The sequence below is a fragment of the Eufriesea mexicana genome, unplaced genomic scaffold (genome assembly GCF_001483705.2).
Source record: "Eufriesea mexicana isolate 0111107269 unplaced genomic scaffold, ASM148370v2 scaffold5767, whole genome shotgun sequence".
NCBI classification, from domain to species: Eukaryota; Metazoa; Arthropoda; class Insecta; order Hymenoptera; family Apidae; genus Eufriesea; species Eufriesea mexicana.
This window is the reverse complement of record NW_016913695.1, coordinates 350,288-362,525: the sequence shown is the minus strand read 5'-3', so window position 1 is coordinate 362,525 and position 12,238 is coordinate 350,288. Positions and strand designations below refer to the sequence as shown.

At 36.8% G+C, this 12,238-nt stretch overlaps 1 protein-coding gene across 2 annotated transcripts in view; it reads left to right on the top strand.

The window, feature by feature from the left end:
- LOC108552260 (high-affinity choline transporter 1) overlaps nucleotides 1–11,410 on the top strand; it is a 16,768-nt gene extending 5,358 nt beyond the window's left edge. The window contains exons 2-14 of one of the 2 annotated variants that reach the window (XM_017906712.1): nucleotides 582–691; nucleotides 2,175–2,399; nucleotides 4,256–4,363; nucleotides 5,579–5,807; nucleotides 6,345–6,573; nucleotides 6,935–7,172; nucleotides 7,989–8,095; nucleotides 8,325–8,428; nucleotides 8,534–8,664; nucleotides 8,904–9,181; nucleotides 9,367–10,020; nucleotides 10,332–10,528; nucleotides 10,954–11,410. In XM_017906712.1, the coding sequence (XP_017762201.1) occupies nucleotides 2,228–2,399; nucleotides 4,256–4,363; nucleotides 5,579–5,807; nucleotides 6,345–6,573; nucleotides 6,935–7,172; nucleotides 7,989–8,095; nucleotides 8,325–8,428; nucleotides 8,534–8,664; nucleotides 8,904–9,181; nucleotides 9,367–10,020; nucleotides 10,332–10,528; nucleotides 10,954–11,230 (2,724 nt within the window). In that variant the 5' untranslated portion in view covers nucleotides 582–691; nucleotides 2,175–2,227 and the 3' untranslated portion in view covers nucleotides 11,231–11,410. Of the gene's footprint in view, nucleotides 1–581; nucleotides 692–2,174; nucleotides 2,400–4,255; nucleotides 4,364–5,578; nucleotides 5,808–6,344; nucleotides 6,574–6,934; nucleotides 7,173–7,988; nucleotides 8,096–8,324; nucleotides 8,429–8,533; nucleotides 8,665–8,903; nucleotides 9,182–9,366; nucleotides 10,021–10,331; nucleotides 10,529–10,944 lie in introns of both variants that reach the window. The other variant, XM_017906710.1, reaches the window with a different exon arrangement.
- The last annotated feature ends 828 nt before the right edge of the window (nucleotides 11,411–12,238 follow it).

Below are 12,238 nucleotides of genomic sequence, written 5' to 3'. Positions count from 1 at the left end.
CCCCCCCCCCCCCCCCCCTTACGAAGTTGTTAACACGTATTTGACCTGTCAACGCGACAAATCCTTCGCGAAACCAAACAGCAGAGTTAACTTAAATAGAAACATACGAAACAGAATAACTGTGAAAAATATTCGCAAAGTCAATGTAGCGATTTAACTACTTACGAATAAAATGATACGTCGTGAAATTCACTGATTACGTTTTACTACAAAACGAGCTACACCATCTGCTGACGTTTCTTCAGTAGAATCATCTGTTCGTTAAAAGTTCTTAATCCTTCCTCCTCCAGACCCAAGCCTGAAACATTAAAGAACAAGATGTAGCAGATGCAGTAGTAAGATGCGAAAGAAGTGAAATATACGAGGATAAAAAAATGAAATCAAACCTGGTACTTGACGCGCTGGGTGAGAAGAATTCTCCTGTACGATTATGCGATCGAACATTGTTCAAAGAGCGGTCGGGGAACGGGAACAAAAAGCTCGAACAGAAACGCGTGCCACCCCCTACCAACGATGCCTTGCCGTTCAACTGAGGCGTACGATTCTTTTATTTTCTTCTTTCTTTCCTCCCCTGTTTTCAGGTGGTCCACGAGAGAATAAATAGAGAGGAAGGAACGAAAAAAAAGGGGCGACTCGCGAACGAATTAATAATGCTGCGCGAGAGGAGCGCGGAGGATCGGCTGAACTTTACGTGAGTAAAGCGGCGAGCCGGGTCATGACCCGACGACCCATCCATGTCCGATATCTGGGCCACACTTGAATTTTAATCCACGCTGCAATTGCCGCCGCGGTCGATTAGCTCTTCCACCGTTTGCCCGACGAGTTTACCGAGCTTTAACTTTTGCTTCGGACCGGCCTGTCTGCCTAGCTGGCTGCTTAACGCTGAAAACGATAGCTTGGTGTCCGAATTTTATTGGATAGCTTGGCACGCGATCAATACGAGCAACGAACCTCGTTGAGGATGCTGAAGATTGGATGGAATGAAAATAGCACAGGAATTTAAATGGGGATTCCTTTTTCACGTTTCTGGGGGGCAGTCAGTGCAATTTTGGGAAGTTTAGTGTTAGGTATGATACCAGAAGGTGTGAAGATTCATGAGAAAGAGATTTTTAAAGATCACTTAGTATGGACAAAATGATATCTAATTGTAGTAGATCAAAAAATTCGGGCACCAGAAATTAATTATTCATTATGTGAATTACTTTACTGTAGAAAGAATAGTTGCGTTATTCTATTCATTTTGCTAAATTATACGTACTCGTTATGATTTATTTTTCTATGTTTCCAACTGTGAGTTTGAATAGTAATTCCTTGGGTTTTCATTACTAAGGCGAGAATTGGAAGTGGAATAAAAGGAAAATGTGGTGGAGAATTATTCTGTAATTTTCTAGTTCGCAATCCGTATTCTAAGCGAAATTGTCTCATCAATCTTCAGTAGCTACGCTTGAAATAGGTGTCGATGACTATCAAGGTCTCGACAGCGACGATTTGTTCATTTGCATGTCGCCAAGGGAGACCCAACCGTTTCTGTTCTACAAGGGATCTGAATGGAAGAACAATTAGAGTATTACGATTGTTCCGTCGATACTGATCACGGGTACCGGAAAATTAGTGTCGAACAGATTCCAGTCTCGAATGCGTCTTTGTTGAGAATGGAGGCGAGCTTACTCGTGCTTTGACTTGCATGCAATTAGTATACGTCCTTGCTACCCTTCTAATTAATTATTCTTGAACAATGTGTATCTTGATGTTTACGATTGAAGGCATCAGTTAACAATAATTACAAATTCCATATTTTTTTCATATATTAGAGTATTGTCTGAATTATGGTATTAATTAAATATTTGTAATGATTACCTTCAATCGTATACGTTCACAGTAGCATATTTTATTTTCTTCTTTGATCGTTATAGCCAGGATAAAGATTTGAGTAGTTCAAGGTCACTTCTTCCATCGCATGACTTTACTTTTTCTTGTAGATAATTTTTCATTTTGCGTTTTATAAAACTAAAAAGTAGATACAGACTTAATGAATGTACAAAGAAATAAATTCCAACATGTTTTGAATAACAAGGAAGTGACCCTGAATATTCAAAATTTATTTTAATACCTAGTTTTTTAATAAAGTTTAAAGAAAATGTCGGAAAAGACATTTTAATCCCGGAATGATTCAGTCACAGGGGATCACACAATTATCCCGGAAGAGGACAGAAGTGAAGGTGCAACGATGGGGGTGTACGTGATAGGGTTGGTCGGCGTGATCGTGTTTTATGTAGCAGTGTTGGGTGTTGGCATTTGGGCGGCTGCTGTGAAGAAGAAAAAATCCCATCATGGCCAAGACGCCATGATACTAGCGAATCGTGGCTTAGGTCCTCTTCTTGGTGTCTTCACTTTGATCGGTAAGTTTCGGAAATTAAAACAAATAATAAAGAAATAACAAGAAAGAATTAACCTCAAATGTAAATTTGAATCCTGCCGAAATAAAATATTACAAATTTTATAAAATAATCAAATAATTCAAGTCCTTTCATCAAAAATTCGATTAGAAATGAATCTTATCGTATAATTAGGATTATCTGAATTTATCTATACTTCCTGAAATTTCGACTTTACTAATCTGTTCAGCACAGATTTGAAACCGACGCGATTATTCCACTTAAGGTTATTAAACTATAATTCCAAACTCTACCTGTTCTTATCGGAACTATAAGTATCTTAATTGCGATTCTACCGAATTAGGATTAGTAGAATAGTATAACCTCTCCGTGTTCCAAGTTCAAAAGCACAAGATTACTCAATTCCTCGCATAGACCTAAAACAAGCTCCACTTATAAAAATGATTCGCAATTCAAATTTCATTTATACCAATTTTAATCTCTAATATAGACGTATTAAATAATTTACGAAATCAACGATCATACAACTAATCATCAAACCTGAACAATTAACGTTTCGACAACCGCGACGTTTCCATTTCTGCCAAGAAGTTCTCCAGAGTAATGATTTTTCTTTATTTCTTCTTCGATCCTTTGAACGTGAATATGAGCTCTTTTATCGTGGCAAGCACAGTAGAACATCGAGGGAAATCCCGTCTTTGTCATCGCGTCAATCGCATTTCTCGTTTATTCCTAGTTCCTTTCTTTATTCCTCTGGTTTATTTCCTCTCGTTCGCGCGTTTTCATTCCATTCCTTGTGTTTACCCCCACCACTACCTCTACGCCATTCCCCACTCCATGTCGAGTTACCCCCACCACCGAATTGCGATGAATCCGTTCTAACATTGCGAGAACCGCGTTTCATTTTACGTACATATTCAACCGTACTCTATATCCGCGGTGGAAATCATTTTTGCATCCCTCCATTAGCTTAATGAACGCTACGCGAGAAAATATGCCACGGAAAATGCGCCGCTCGGCTATAACTGTCCGTATTATGTTCTTTCTACTCGCGCTACCTCTCCCTCTCTTGATTCTGCAATGAATGAATGGTAAGTGCAACGGCGGAGGGGGTTTGTACGCGTTTCTGCGGTTGTTCCGATTGTTCTAGCGACGTTCGGTCAGCCACGGCAGGATTTGGGTCGGGGAAATTGGTTTTACACCGGGAATAGCTTTAGGCGGTGTGCTTACGTATAGTTTATGGTTTGATTGATCAAGTTCGTGTTGGTTGGTACTCTGTAGGATGGGATATGAATTTTACAAGAATTTAAATTTACTAGTTGAAATTGGTCCAAATTGATAGTACGACTATATATTCATCGTTACTGATTCTTGAATTAATCAATACGTTGGTATACTTGTGTTCACACGATATAAAAGCTCTAGTTATTAAAATAATTTTATGTAATATCGACATGTAGTTACATAACATAGTATAACATTAGTTTGACCTGAATGAGAAAATAGAATATCGAACTTCTAATTCTAGGTAAACAAATATTTACATAAACCGTAAATAATAATAAATACGTTGAAAACTCGCTGAAATGCTTATTTCCACTTCTAGTCAAAGTAAATTCCTCTAAGCAAATATATGCTAATATTCAAATCAAGCCCCCACCGCCTGCTACTGTAAAATTACCAAAAATAAAAGAAATGTCATTTCCTGTTAGTACAAAGAAACCCGGTACCCTATTGGCAGAGCTTTTACAGATCACCGGTCTCACCCCCTAACATTTTCCCTGGAAAGAGCGATTTCCCGCTCAATCGAAGCTAACTAATCGAGAGAAACGCCGTTCGTTCTCTGCTTTTTTCCACAGCCACGTGGGTCGGCGGCGCCTACGTGAACGGGACCGCTGAAATGATGTTTACCAGAGGATTGGCCTGGTGTCAAATGCCCTTCGGTTACAGCCTTAGTCTACTGTTCGGTATGCTGATCTTCAGACATTTTCTCCGATGATACACACGCATGTTGTCTAGGTGTAACCTTAACCCTTTAATTGCCACGCATCAGAGGAAATACGGAAGAGAAGGGGCTGGAAGTAGATCGATGGAGTAGCGATGAAATTATCAAGGCCGAGGACATCCGGCCCTTGGTATATTTATCCTTTCTTTTCTCTCTCAATTTATTCAAGGTTCTCCCTTTTATTTTATTTTTTTTCTTCCAACAATTCTGCATGCGAATAGCTACGATTCCATGAAGGTTACTCAATGAGAGGGAGTCATTGTTGTTGACTTGGTGGGCGACGTCTGAGGTGTGTTACAAGAGGGTGATGTTGATGGGGAGTTTGGTGAAGGGGCGTACAAAGGTTCAGTTGATGATTTCCTGAAAATATTTTTTAGTTTCATATGTATTATAATTCGTAAGGGTAATTAAATTGTTGAGTGTGTTTCTTTTTTAATATCAATCCATTGCTTAAAAATGAAGATTGAGTAAATATAAATGATTACCTGATGTCGTTATAATATGCTTTTATATAATCTTTTATTTGTTGAAAAATATTTTGTGATTTCAAATAATTTGCCAGAAATAATATCCCAAAAATAAGTAGTAATTAATTAACAAAAGAGGAAATATGAGAAAAGGGATGTCCACAAATTTTTTCTTTTGAAGAAAAATATCCCCAAAGAAATTTTTTGCCAAATATTTTTTCGATCATCTCAGCGATCAATCACGGGTCCAATCAGACTAACACATATAAGCCCAATTTATTTGCACGTCGACGAGTGCGCGAACCACTTTATCACCAATTTTTTGCGCATACTCCAGAGTAATGGATATCCCTTTTCGCTAACGATGTTTTCCCTCCTCTCGGTTCCCATCCCTGACCGCAGATCCCGAATTTGATTGAACTTCAATTAATCGAGGCTATACATTCACAATGAAGTTTGCGTTTCACTTAACCGAAGCCTCTGCTACCTAATTAAAAGTGCGAGTCCATTGAACTAACCTTTTAACGATTCGTCTCTATCTCTTCTACGAAAATCAAATTTTTAGCAATTCTATCAGCGCTTACGTTAATTCTCGTATTACATTCTATTTTAATCAAAGGCTGTGAAATTTTCAACTGATTTTTAAATGATGGCAATCGAAGGGTTAGTTCTGAATTGAGGGTTGTCAAAATGATGAAGAAATGTCACAGGTGCGGTGTTGTTTGTACGACCAATGAGGAAAGCAGAGCATGTAACTATGCTGGACCCTTTTCAAGAGAGATATGGCGCCGGGGTTGGAGGACTGTTGTTCCTTCCAGCTCTCTGTGGTGATTTGTTCTGGTGTGCTGCGGTGCTGAGAGCTTTGGGAAGCTCGTTGGCGGTGGTGGCTGGTGTGGATCCGGACATAAGTATGGTCGCCTCTGCGCTCTTAGCAGCTATGTAAGTAAAACGAAGTAGAGTAAATTTTGGATATCCCTTCTAAAAAAGAAATATGCCGGAGTGATTAAAAACTACATTTCAATATTACGTTCAAAGTCGTTTTACTTTGTATTGTCTAACCTGTAATTTCAAATTATTAATAATACGAAGTAATATTCTTCTTTATTTGTATATACAAAAGTTGTTCCATTTTGGATTTTATAATCTTGTGTCAACCACTAATCTTCAGCAAATTGAGATTTTGTGTAATCGACCTCGAGAACCTTAAAAATGAAATTAAACAAATTATTGAAGTAAATAAGAAAATATAGAATACAAGGAATATTAATTATTAAAAATATGAGCAAAAAATATAGATGAAAATGTAAATAAATAAACAAAGTTACATAATAAAATTTGTCGATTATGCATAATTAAAACCCAATCCAATATACTTAGTATACATAAATCCATCTGCTTTATTTTTGAAGTATGGTCTGAGAAGATAATTTCGATGAAATTTTGAAGATAAAGGTATGGATGTCATGTGAATTGCAGATATACTGTGTTCGGTGGATTATATTCTGTTGCGTGCACCGATGCATTGCAGTTAGCCTGCATTGTAATCGGCCTGGGAGTGGCTGCGCCATTTTCTGCTCTTCACCCTGCTGTTTCTTTCGAGAAGAATCTAGCGCCGCATGAATGGTTGGGAGAAATTAAGAATGAGGACCTAAGCGAGTGGGTGGATGGTATGCTGTTGTTGGTATTCGGCGGTATACCTTGGCAGGTACTGAATATTCATCGATAATTCTAATATTGTATACCGTGGCACTCGATATGCAAAGCACTTCCGGCTTTAATGAAAATTTGTTGAGGATAAAAGTTTGCAATTGATAATGATGGAGAAATTTAAAAGCAAATAAATATTTATGACCTGAAAAAAATAAATAAATGTATTTTATGCAAATGATCTAGCTATACTTATGGGAGTTTATATAATTTGTTTGCTTCTTCTTGCACCACTAGAGAAAGATGATCTTTCAAATATCAGTATAATATATCAGTCACAATAATACTAAATCAATTATTTTGAATTAATCTAGCAATCTAATCACCATATTAATAAATTCTAACAAATGTTTATCCAGGGCTACTTTCAAAGGATTCTAAGTATGCGAAGCACATCAATGGCAACGGCTTTATCGATAGCATCAATGTTCGGCTGCATGATCCTCGCGTTTCCATCAGCCTTAATTGGGGTGGTAGCTCGTGCCACTGACTGGTCATCTGTCGAAGGATTTAATAAAAGTATCATAATACACGATGAGAACGCAGCGTTACCGATTGTTCTTCGATATCTAACGCCGCAGTGGGTCTCCTTTGTTGGTAAGTTGAATGCCTACGGCGTCCTAATATCGAGTAACTTCACTTGGATAAATTAGAATCCCAATTTTTGCTTTCATCGTGAACTTTACCCAAGCCAAGTTGGAATTTATATTTACTGTAATGTTATATCAATAGTTAGATGATATTTTAATAAGAGCCTGGTTATGATCTATCGTGATTATTATTGTAATTACCTGAGAATACTATATAAATTGTAGATGGTATTCTGTAGATATCGTCAATTAAAGACGATTTATAATTGTCGATAATGAAATCAAAGGTGGCTAAAAAAGAAGTTATCTAAGAAATAATAATCACTTACATATTACATCTTTTTTTACTCTTACCTATTTTTCACTTGAAAGTAGAATGGGTGATCTAATCGTGAAATTGCGTACAAAAATTCTTTTTACTATGTAGTAGACGTTTAATAACTGTCAAGTATTCTATCACAATTTTGCCGCAAATCTCGCAAAGAAAGCGTTTCTGTGCCTACAACCATTTGACCCTCTTTCACCCTCAAGATAAGAACACTCCCCGTTTCAGGCACACCTTGTACTTACATTAGTCGCTTAAGAAACCGCGAAACAGGTCGAGTGTCTATAAAGAATAAAATTCAAGAAGTGTACAGGCTTTTCGAAGACTCTGCAAATTCTTATCAACTTACTAAGGCACTAAACTTTATTTACCTCGTTCTATAAAATAAAATTTTATGTAAAGTGAAAAAAGGAACTGTAGTTTTATTAAAAAAAATATAACTTGCAAATTAAACCTCTCACGTCTGTCAATAACATATCCTTCGTGATTGATTGTTAGGTTTGGGCGCCATTTCTGCAGCAGTAATGTCGTCGGCAGATTCAAGTATATTAGCCAGCAGTTCCATGTTCTCCAGAAATGTTTATAGACTCACACTAAGGCCAAAGGTAAATGAAAAAAATTTCGATCAATGAATTTCATAATTTCCTAAATCTTATTGAAATATTTTCTGTTTAATCGCTTTCTTAATGCTTCGAAATATTTTTTATTTATACCAAAGTATTTTATATTTCTTTCACATTTAAAATACCCTCGAAAAAATATATCTAAGAAGAAGAGAAAAAGAGAAGAAAAACTCTAACGAGTCAGAACTCTTTTATTTTTCTTCTGTTATAGGCGTCTGAAAGAGAACTGAACTGGATACTCCGAATATCCGTGCTTGTGGTCACAACTCTCTCGACTATAATAGCTCTTACTGTGGACAGCGTTTATTATCTGTCGTGAGTAGTAATAGAAACGCTAGAATTACTTGCTTTGTTGCCTCACTGACCGTCGACAATTAACCAGACAAACTAATTAACCCAGTGGACTCTTCTATTTTAAAGGTACTTGAGCTCTGATCTTGTTTACGTGGTGCTCTTCCCACAATTGTTAACTGTAGTCCATTGGCCCTCTCTGGTCGACACTTATGGATGCCTTGCGGGTTACTTTGTGGCTGTTGTTTTACGTCTTTGTGGTAAGAAAGATAAAAATTCCATTGTAAATAATATTTATTAACTAATATACTATTATCCCTTAATAGTAATAAACTATCTACATTATAAGATGAAAGTCATGTTTAAAATATAAAATTTTTTTTTAAAGAAACAGTTGTTTCATGATCTGTTTATATAAATTTATAAAATTTACTTATTGTCATAAATTGATTTTTTAATGCCAGTATTCATTGTAAAAAATTGTTTTACTATATTTCAGGCGGTGAAAAAGGTTTAGGTATGCCAGCACTGATCGAATATCCTTTCTATGACACGGAAACGCAATCTCAAAAATTCCCTTTTCGCACTGGTGCCATGATAGTTGCTTTATTTACCCAGCTCATTACGAGTTTCTTCACGAGAAATCTCCTCGGAAAAGGTTACTTTCCGCGATGTTGCGATGTTCTTAGTGTCTATTCGCCTGGGAAATCGAAGGATCAATCTGGAGTCGTACAAAGTAGTTCTGGTGCTGCTCTGATGGATACCTCCTCTGTCAATGTACGTCATCTTTATCGTTTTGATTAAAAAGTTATTAAACTTATTTTGATTGCCTAGATATTTAAAAAATTGTTAAATATCTTTTCCAAAAACAATATTCTTTCTAAAAAAGAAATATTCCTTTTAGGAAAAATAAAATATTATCCTAATAAAAATTTAAAAAAGTATAAATCCTATTTCCCTAGAAATCTACTTCAGGTATGGATTCCTGCGATGGCATCGGACCCGGAAGTTACGAGGACGATCGTACTACTTCTAACTCCGTTGAAGATATGACCGATCGGGGAGATAATGGGGCTTTAGCTAACGATCCCTACGATAAAGATACTCCCAAGATCAACAGCATTGGATCAGTCGTTCAAAAAGCGAACCAAAGCCTCCAACATCTGCAGACTCTAAGGAACTCTATTCACACATCTTCCATTGGTGGTAGACATACTCCAACTCCTAATCAGTACGCCCCCATACAAAGCAACGAAGTATCCAGAGGCCAAATACTAGGTGTACGAAATCTAAGAGGTTCCATGGGTCAAATGCTCTTGCCTACCGATCGACCAGTTATTGCTTCCAACAACACTACGGGCATAGTGAACGTTCCAACCAATTCCACTATAACTACCCCAATGACACCGGGTCCACATTACACCAAGGCTAACGATGGATCATTACTAAACGATAAAACAAGAGAAAATGAGAGAGTCAGCATTGTCGATAGAGGAAATACAGAGTTTCAAACTGTTCCGGATAACATGTTGACCACTATCAATGTTAAGAAGAATGTGAAGGGCGTAAAACTGGTTGGTATGGAGGGTGGAACTTTGAGAAGACCATCACTACAGGTGAGCAAGCTCGATGTCACTTCCCTATAAATTTAAAGCAATTGTTTTATTGTTTAAATTTTGTTTTTTTTTTATCTGCATAGGGTTATATTAATTTGTATCATTATTGAATTAAATGTTTATTTAAAAAAAGTTTACTTTGAGTAGTTTGTCCGTAGTTCATCCTGTTCCTGTTTGATGGATGCCGAAGAAGAACATTTTTGAGTTCTTTAGGTTCTATCTGCTTTTTGTTGGATGTTTATTCTTCTGGTATTGCATTTGATATTGTAATAGATGATGGGAGGGCGAGGTTTCATATAAGGTATCTTTAGGGCACGTTCTCACCGACACCGTCGGTGGAGCTTGTTCATATTTTGGATAGGAGACAAAGCAGTGGTTCATACGGACCTGGGTCCCTTTCCCCGGTTCCAATGGGGATAGAAGCGTGCAAAACCCATGGGACTGCGTTAGAGGGGCAGGGTGGTAACGAACATTGCAGGATCAAGAGGGGTATTGTCAGGCATCACAGGTATCTATAATTTACAAATTATTATACTCATCAATATTTTATTCATGCTCATCAGTAGTGAATGATTTTATTTTATTTCATTTGTTAATGTTCGTCAGTAGTGAATATAATTTCATTTAGCAGTAAAGAATCTAATTAGATAATATAACTTTGTTAATGAACAGTGAGTTATTTTGGAATTAGTTGATGTACCTTGCCTGATCATTTAATTGTGATAAATAAATTAAAAAATTTGATATTAATTTCTCTTTGTGTAGTTTTGCACTCAATGATTTACAGCTTGATCTCGAACGTAAAAGCTTTGTATCTATCGTTAAACTGTGAAAAGAATACACATAGCGACCTACCATCAACCAATGAAAATTTAAACAAATTCTTCGATTTTCGAACACCCTCTCCGATTGTACGTTCAAACGTTTGCGCAGCTTTAATGACACGGGAGACCGTGCACTAACGACCCTGGCCAGGCAACCAACGTATCCTTCGATGCCATTGCGCCCCGAAGATTGTCGCATGACTCTGGCGAAGAAAGACAGAAGAACGTCAACGATCGCACGTCATGGTTCCGTAACAAATGAAAAAGAATTAAGCGGATGCACGACTGGGCTAGTTGTGTGTAGTCCTACTTACAACATGTATAGCTCGGCTGTGAAGAATTCCAACTACTTCGTAACCGATGATGAAGCAGTCAGCAGGTTTTAAACGCGTACAAAGATCACGAACTATACAAGAGGACAATCGAATTCCGCCTGATCAAGTCACAAGCCCGAATACGTCCTTTTTCGGTCTCATTTTGTTTTTTGAACAGTCGTACAATTTTACCACTGCCCAACTTTTATGACTTTCATAGGAAATCGCCACTTTTTTATGTAAAGACTCCCCCTTTGGATGAAGATAGATCCCATGTCCTGTTCGTATGTTTCTTCGAAGACATTGTTCCGTTTTGAAACGACGTCGTTCCGTTTGCGGTGATGATCAAGTTAGTGCAAAAGACGAGGAAATTTTATATGATTTATCGTGGACTCGTGGAAAGAGAATTCTGAATTCTATATCATCTGTAAATGAATATTTTAATATCATGATTGATAAAAAGAATAATCAACTGTGAGAAATTTTCAGCGATTTACAAGAGTTCGTTAAGGTTTTTGATTTGAAAAAATATATGCAGATTTACAATGATTTGAAAAGACTTTCAGTAACTTTAAGGAATTTGTAACAATTTTCAAAGTACATACAAAAGATATTTTCTCACTTTCAAATATTTAGTGTTCCATTTTTCAAATTTTTTAAACCTTTTTATAAGAACGTAATAAAATTATGGAATACATACATACATACATATAGGACTACAAATATTATATTTGTAACCGCAAACGGTTCGTCCATGATTGTTTTTGCTCGCATAGGATCTGTTCCACATCAAATTAATGAAATTTCATGTAAAGTACACGCCTGAAAATATTAAGATAGCGATAAGGTTTTAGTTAGCAAAGGGTGAAACTCGTAAACGTTAGATTAGTGTGAAACACGTTTCAAACGACGCAACTCCTCTTGTAAGATAATTTAGTTAATTGCCAGTGACATTCCACTCGCGAACGAACCTTTCGATTCATCGCAAACGCATTTGAAAAGATGACTTCAGTCTTACCTTTCGCTGTCACCGTACTTAATTCACTACTCAGGAACGTAACTTGCATTTTAATGTTGATT